General features: G+C 45.2%; 2 protein-coding genes across 2 annotated transcripts; both read left to right on the forward strand.

Annotated features, from left to right (window-relative positions):
* Positions 1 to 2,963: 2,963 nt before the first annotated feature.
* On the forward strand, positions 2,964 to 3,988 carry EI90DRAFT_3249301 (uncharacterized protein; the record flags this gene model as incomplete). The annotated part of the gene is made up of 5 exons (XM_039066572.1): positions 2,964 to 3,064; positions 3,087 to 3,421; positions 3,493 to 3,640; positions 3,669 to 3,764; positions 3,856 to 3,988. Exons 1-5 carry the CDS (start codon positions 3,027 to 3,029, stop codon positions 3,986 to 3,988), a joined length of 750 nt encoding a protein of 249 aa, XP_038910931.1. The 5' UTR covers positions 2,964 to 3,026.
* Positions 3,989 to 7,257: 3,269 nt separating this feature from the next.
* EI90DRAFT_3130864 (uncharacterized protein) lies at positions 7,258 to 7,755 on the forward strand (the record flags this gene model as incomplete). Its single annotated transcript, XM_039064346.1, has 1 exon — positions 7,258 to 7,755. The coding sequence occupies one exon, from the start codon at positions 7,258 to 7,260 to the stop codon at positions 7,753 to 7,755; it is 498 nt and encodes a 165-aa protein (XP_038910932.1).
* Positions 7,756 to 8,323: the final 568 nt, after the last annotated feature.

Genomic DNA, 8,323 nt, shown 5'->3' on the forward strand with positions numbered 1-8,323 from the left:
CTGAGGGCATCCGGTGCAGGCACGCATACTGGGCACAGTGGGAAGTCACCTGAGGTGCCTGGGCCAGGTGTACTGCAGATGGGTCAATGGTACATTGATACAAAGAAGGTCGTCTGTGTAGAATAAAGAGAAAATAAAGAAGAAGTAAGATAGGGGGAAGGTGAGGAAGCATGGATGAGGAGAGAGGAGGGAAAAAGGGGGAGGAGGTGAGGAGGGGTGGACAGTGGGGTATCAGGTCAGGTTGGGCCAGGTGGAGCTGGGTCAGGCGGGTGTGCCCTGACAACAAGACGTGTACTGTCAGGGAGTGATAAAATACTGTTAGAGACCAGAAGCAGGACGAAGGAAATGTCTCCATGGCAGAGGGCTCTGGCCTTAGCGACTCAGACCAGGAGCACTGTGCCTAGTTACACGTCCATGCCCTAATTTACTTACTGGCAGCAAGAACTAAAAAGGGGGATCAACTCTAGTCGATTTTATTACTAGGGTGTAACCTATCTACAAGTTATGTATATATAGTTACAGCGAGGGTGGGCCCATGAATGACAGGACCAAGTGGACCGGAGCTAACGGAGTTAAACATTAGCTGACTGAATATTACCAATGAGTCAGGTTATGGGGTTAGTGGAGTGGTGGCTATAATCCAGAAATGGAAAGGAGGGATAGGCCCGAAGGTAGACTTGCAGGGCAGGCAAGTGAATTGCCCAGCAGGGGTGGGAGTGCACTAGTGGACGTTGGAGCTGTCTGGAAGCCTTCAGGGTTCCGTACTTAGGGAGGCATAGGTAATATATTGAATTGAAGGGGTGGTGACCATTGAGGGAGTTGGAGGTGATTGCAGAATACAGGGGCTCCAAGGTTAGTGACGAAGGAGCAGAGGTAGTCCGGAAGGATCGGAGGTAGTGGAGGACAATGGCCATAGATGGATATGACAATAATGTAATAAGTTTTCAATAATTTCCCTAAACATAAAACTGTCACCCACTGAGTTACAGCAAATGGGTTCCATCCAGCATCTTCAAAAAGAGAGACACTGTAGTGAATCCATCTATCTCATAAAGGATATGCTCCAGAGTGTCATCCAAAGTGGGATAATACTCAGTTAAATGACAAGAGGGAAGATTGAATGTGGTCATAACCCTCCCTGATGAAGGAGTGAAAATGAGGATCATAGGGGTGATGGAAGTAAAATCCCCTTCAGGAAAGCTCATCCTGCACTTGAGATAGCAAGTCATGGACTAGCATCCTCAGTGACACATTTGTAAAATGAACAACTTGCTGAAAGCTTCAATGGCAATTGTCAAAATTGGCAGCAAGTGCTTGATGCCAAACATGAGTTTGCTGAAACTCTGATCTCACAGATACTGCTCCCTGGGCCTGAGCAGCCTCTCCCATCATCAGCAAAAAATTGTTATGCTCCTGAGTGCTCTGGAGTATGGGGAGCACTGGGAGAATCAGGAGGAGATTGGCCAGTCCAGGAACAGCTCATTTCCTCCGGAGTTGGTCAGGTACTCCAGGGCACTCCCAGGAGGGCATGGAGCATTGCTTTGTGCACAAACATATCCAGTAAATACAATTTAATGCTTCAAAATGTATAGGGGTGAGAAGCTTCTGGGAGCTCCTGGAGCATTTGAAAATGAAAAGGAAAAAAAAAGAGGGAAGACTCCCCATGAATACCTCCTACCACAAGACTAACACAACAAGACACTACTTAACATTTAGATCAAACACTATACTATACATCAAGGACACTGAGACTCACCAATACACAGTCAAAATTTATGGCCTGATATATGATTAATCTGGCAACTTAATCACTTTCGGACTTGCAGAATATGGAGGAGGGGGAAATGGGGGAGAATGAGGGGGGAATATAGAGGGAAATGAGGAAATTTTGAAAAATAGGGACTTCTAAAAAGTTGAAAAAATAATTAGGGAAAAAATCAAAAAAATTCAGGAACTGTAGTGCCTTTGAAGTGCTTTCAGGATATATAATTATTTGCGAAATTGAGGAAGAAATGATGGAGAAAAATGGAAAATACTTTCAGAGACCCGAGAAATAATGAGAACTGAATTGATGGGAAAGTCTGAAAATTGAATGGGAAAGTGAGGGGAAGCCTTGTAGCATTGTTATTTTCTGCTGTTCTAATTTTTCCTGATTGTTCTTGGTCTCACTCCCAGCTGCTCCTGGATGCTCCTGGATGCTCCTGGATGCTCCTGGGAGGGTCCAGGAGCAGCTAATGGAAAATACTTTCGGGGACCCAAGAAATAATGAGAACTGAATTGAAGGGAAAGTCTGAAAATTGAATAGGAAAGTGAGGGGAAGCCTTGTAGCATTGTTATTTTCTGCTGTTGTGATTTTTCCTGATTCTTCTTGGTCTCATTCCCAGCTGCTCCTCAATACTCCTGGAAGCTCCTGAAAGCTCCTGGGAGGGTCCAGGAGCAGCTGGGAGTGAGACCAAGAACAATCAGGAAAAATCACAACAGCAGAAAATAACAATGCTACAAGGCTTCCCCTCACTTTCCTATTCAATTTTCAGACTTTCCCATCAATTCAGTTCTCATTACTTCTCGGGTCTCCAAAAGTATTTTCCATTTTTCTCCATCATTTCTTCCTCAATTTTGCAAATAATTATATGTCCTGAAAGCACTTTAAAGGCACTATAGTTCCTGAATTTTTTTCCCTAAATTTTTTTTTTCAACTTTTTAGAGACCAAAATTTTCCTCCCACTGCTCCTGGCACATTGCATACTCCTCACCACTCCCAGCCACTCCTGAACCCCCTCCCAGGAGAACACTATTGGCTCCAGGAGTGCCCAATCTGCTGTTTTGTCTCCCACATGCTCCAGCCACTCCTGATGCTCCGGAGCATAACGGACTTTTGCTGATGATGTTAATATGAACTTCAGCCTAGTAAGTCCAATTCAATCAGTTTCACCAACACACATATATTGTGTGGAGTTCACATACCTCACTTGCGAGTAGTGAAATTTCAAGAGAATCAATCAAGCTCCCAGAAATTCCCAAACAAGATGTTGGGGGTGCAACATTTGAAGATTTATATGGCTGGGTGCGAACTCATCATGAATTAGAAGCATTTCGGGTGACAAGAGCAGAACTGTTTTGGCAAGAATCACAGTTGCAGTGGAAAATCCTCCAGGAGGAATACCTCAGAAAGCAGCAGGAACTGGTGCTGGTGAGGGGTACAAGGGAGATGTGGCACCAACAAGGTTGGTCTGTGAACTGAAACCAGTCACACCTACTGCTGAGCTAGAAAGTTGGGCATGGGCTCCTGAGAAAACAGGAAGAGGAGAGGCAGCAAGGGAAGAAAATGAATGGGAGGTGCCTGAGGATGCAGTGCTGGCAAAGGCAAAGACAAAGACGAAGATGAGTGTTGAGATGGAACTGATGACATTGGCCTCTTGTGGTCATGTTTAAAGAGCCTGCTTGTCAAAAACCCGAGTTCGAAAGGGAGTAAATGCGTGAGTCTGAATGCAGGTGGGGCTCAACTAGAGGGGGGTCTGAGGGCTCCAGTGGTGAACCGAAGCTTCTCAGGGAGCCCGGTTCTGCTGGATGGTACAAGAGGCTCTAAGAAGGACGCGGCCTCAGCGACTCGGAGGGAGTGCTGTGCCTCCGTTACGTCTCAGTTAGTCCTTGTATTTCTTATGTCTGAGGTATCTTGTAGAACAGGAACGGGAATCACTCAGAGGGACTTTGGGTGGCATTTTAGTCGAGATTAGAACTGAGGAACTACAGGTTCTAATCTACAGGTATTTATAAAGGAGAATGGGGAGGACTTAGTCAAAGTCCGAAATGACAAATGGGACAACACCGAAAGGTCCCAAACAATATTTAAAACAGGGAACTGAGGTGTCAGGCCAAGGAGGGCGGAGTTGGAGGCCGGAAAATGAATGGGGAAGACAAATGGGTAAAGGGGGTTAGCCGACTGAATGGTAGTAAGAAGGTAGTCATGCTAAGAATGGAAGGTGACTAATAAGTGATAACGTGAGGGAGATCACCGAAGGATGCAGGTAGCTCCGAAAGCGGAGTTGCATATCTGAAGGATGTTAGGTGACTCAAATAAATGAAATGGGTGGAGGAATGGTTTAAGGGCATGTCACGGGATGTTGGAGGTCTGTCGGGATATTGGAGCAAATCCGGGGTCTCCAAATGTTCCGACTCGGGACCGAGCTTCCGGGATGGGAGTGGCCAAGGTTCGGTGTGCCGCAACCAGACCAGAGCTGAGACAGTCAGGAGGGAAGGTGACTTGGGGAGTGGGGAGGCATGGTGTAGGGGATGGTGAAGTTGTTAGGAAGGTGTGGTGTGGTGGGAGTGCACGGGGTCGGGATTCCGGGATATGACACTGCTGGGGTATCTGGTCCCAAAACAGGTCCTTGGGCTGCTCCTGATGATAAACCTGCACTGAAATCAGAGGCAGCAAGTGGGGGGGCATCAACCCCAAAGCAATGAAGAATTTCAGCAGCTTGTTGTATAATCCTGGCTGGGTTTGGTGACACATTCACATTGGAATTCATGTTCAAATTCATGTTTGACATTTTAAACACTGTTGTTGAGGTGTGGAGATTCAGTGTAGAGATTTGAAAAAAAAAACAAGGGAGTGGATGACAGCTGGAATTTGCCAAAAATGTACAAGAAAAAAAAAAAAAAAACAGAAAATCATCTTCATTTGAGCATTGCCCCCTCCCATAGCAGCCTGCATGGAAATCTTCTATTCATAAGTACATCCAGTTCAATAATGAGCTGTTAGCTAGTGCCAGAATAAAATGACAGGCTGTGGAAGAAAAATCAGGTTGGCAAAGTTTCTGGGCATCATGAATGAATCACCCAAAATGTATTGAATTACTATTTAGCAATCAAGTGGGCAAAATAAAGTTCCAGGATAGTACACCAGCACTTCCCATACAAGGCAAACACCTGCCTAGACAGCCAAACCTAGTTAGCAAGCAGCATAGGCTCAGTTAAACAATGTACAGGTAGAACATGCTCTGTGGTCTTTTGTGACATCAGCCAGATGACCACCTGAGAACAGTACAAAAGTTTGCCTAGGCTGGGTTTGAACCTGCAGCCTCTTGTTATATGATATATCAGATACAATGGCCACTTGACCATAGCACCCAGCATCTGGACTTATCAATCACACCTATATATATTACAATCTTACATAATTGCTAACAATCAATACATCATTCAGCCCCCACCTTGGACAATTGGCCCACAAATAAAAACAACAATTTATTAATGGTAAGTGAGTCAAATATGTAACCTAGGTAGGTATGTGATGAGTGGCAAGTATGCAAAGTGTGCAAGGTGTGTGAAGTGTGCAAACAAAATGTGTGAATGAAGTGTGTGAAGTATGTGACCCTTGTCTAAACATACTATGAAATGAGTTACCAAAAAGAATTTCTGCATTTGCATGTTGTCCATTGTTTGTTGCATACTTTGCATACTTTGCACACTTTGCACACTTTGCACACTGTGAGTTGTCAGCAACTTCCCTTAGTTCCCACACTTTCCTAAGCTCCCTGTCAGCAATTTCCCATAGTTCAATTCAGACTTTGCTGACTTTGCAGACATTGCATACTCCACATACTTCATATACATTGCTGAGGCTGTGATGGATTATTTGCTCTTTAGTATATCAGCTACTTAGAGGTTTAGCTCTTTAACTTGTTGCGAGAGTTGAATGAGGGTATAAACAAAAATCCACTGAGGCTACCAACCTACTAGGATGTGTGTTGAGCTAGAATTAATGCATGGTGCTATGGCTAAGTGGCTTAAGTGTTGCAATACATCGGAAGCTGCATGGGTGTGGGTTCAAACCCAGCAAAGGTGAAAAGCTGATTTCAGGTGGTTGTTCAGCTGTGTCTGTCATATCCATACAATCCTGACCTCCACTCCAGGCTCCCGGAACTCCAAAACTGACTCTGGAGCCCTACTTCCCTTCCGTCACCTTCTCCTTGCTGACTCCCAAGAGGCTATCCCACCTCCAGCTCTGACACCACCTTCAGTCCAACTCCAGAACATTCCAGGTCCAACCTCAACCTTGACACCTTCCAGACAAGTATGCAACTATGCTCCTGACTCTGGACCTCCACTCTGGAATCCCATTTGCATCTCCATCTTCACTCTCCCTTTGGGAAACACCATTGAGTCAAACCCTTGACCCTCGGTGTTGTTCCTCATTCCAGCTCCCTTTGTCTCCTTTCAGAGTACCCTTGCTCCTTTTGATTCCACACCCCTCCTTATATACAATGTACATAGTAACTTGTAACCTCAGTCCAAAATCAACTTGATTCCCCCCTAAGAGACTTTCCCTCTGCTAGATCCAAAATTAGGGACCCCCAGGACAACCAGCAATGGCACAGTGCTCTGCATGAGTCGCTGAGGCCGAGGTCTTTCCACACTAAGTCTCCAATTCCACTCCAGAGTCATCTGAACTTGCCGTATCTAACAGTGTCTCACCAAGGACTGCAGGGCATGTTCTGCCTGTATATGCAGTATCTAACTGACCCTGAGCTGCTGGTCAACCCCCATGAGGAGTAAGGCACAGCTCATAAGGATTTGCTGTCATGCAGGTGGTGCCTTGGTGAAAATCTCATCATGGAAATTCAAAAAATTGTGTCACAGGGAGGCAAAGTGATCTGTGTACATAGATTTATGTTCCATAACTATGCTGAATAAATTGTGATGAATTCCAGTAATTCCTCCCTGAGCAACTTGTGTGAATGACACATATCGTCCCTGATGGAGAAAATAAGACTTGTTGACTGTGTGTACTCTGTCCTGTCTACCTCCTGTTCTAGCATCAAACTTATTAAGGAAACTAAAACACCTCTTGTTCAATTGTCCTTGTTATGGAAATGGGATTTTTCCATTTTTAGCCTCTTATGGGCTCTGTACAGTACAAAGTCACGTGACATGTAAATAATAACAACTTAACCAACAACAATCACCAAAATCCACACTTTGTTAATGTCATTGTAAAGACAACTGTTAAACCTCTGTTACATTAACTGTAACACTATTTCGATGTCACGGTCACTCCCTGCACTGGGACGCTATAGAAATGGGCCAATTAGGCCCCATTTTTATAACAGTCCTTCATATTTCTGGCAAGTGGATGACAGGGTTTGTGTGGCACTTTCAGCAAGCTCTGAGAAAAACTTTTGTGAGAGTCCATTTATCACTTCCTTGGTGGCAACCAGTTTTGCCCCTCATCACCCAAATTCCCACTCGTTCATTATGTCTAACATAGCCAACAATTTATCTCCCAATACAGTCAGGGTGATTCAGGAGGAATTCACTTGTAGTGCTGAGCGACTACACCAACTTGGGATAGAATTACCATCTCTTCCAGCTCCTAACTTTGGGGCCCAAGGAGCCCCAGCAAGTGGACAGAACTCATCTTCAGCTCAAGGGATTTCATCAGCAAGTGTGCCAGTGTCAGTGCCAGCACAGCACCATCCCCATGCTGCTTTGTCAGTCCAGTCACATCCTTATCCACCCAGTTTTCCATCAATTGCTGCTCCCCCTCCTCTTCCTATTTTCTTGGTGCCACATACTCACTCATCTCCATACACTCCAAACCAGCCTATTACTTCCAGTGGGACTCCTTTGGCTTTGCCTGCCCCAATAGTTTTGTCTACTGCACCCATTCCTGCTGCATTTCAGGGGATTCCACCAGGGGGATGTCCAATGACCACAGTTAATGCTTGCAGGACTAGTTCCGCCACAACTTGAGCAATGTGCTGTTGGAAAACAGTGTGCTAGCACAGCCATGCTGTCAGGGATTGCTTGCCAATCCGAGTCGAATATCGCCCAAAAACCCAGTTGTAGACAAAGCTGAGGTTCCAACCCTCAGTGGCACATAGAGCTATATACACGAGTGGCATCAATCAATCGGAAGAGATAGGATCAAAGGAACTAAACAATGATCCGATAGAAAACGAAGTGAATAGAGATGAAGGAACACTTGGATCAGGGGGCAGAGTCGGATCAGGAGAAGGTGAGGGATTACGATATATGAGGGCCAATGTGGCTACATGCAGTGATATAGTCTTACACGATATCGATAGGGTAACAGAGAACCGCTTATGCTATGTCCCCTGACACATGTGAGTTTTGTACAGCCACATTCCCATGGCCAAGCAAGGAACTCGCCCGGCCAGCCACATCTATTTATCTATTCTTTTGTATTCATTTCAGACTATCCCACTCCCAAACTACATGGGAATTACCACTCATTGAATCACTTTTTCCCTCAGTTCTCTTTTGCATTATTTGCTTGAGACTGAGTTGCCCCACTTTG

The sequence above is a fragment of the Cantharellus anzutake genome (genome assembly GCF_015039405.1).
Source record: "Cantharellus anzutake strain C23 chromosome Unknown EI90scaffold_70, whole genome shotgun sequence".
Taxonomy (NCBI): Eukaryota; Fungi; Basidiomycota; class Agaricomycetes; order Cantharellales; family Hydnaceae; genus Cantharellus; species Cantharellus anzutake.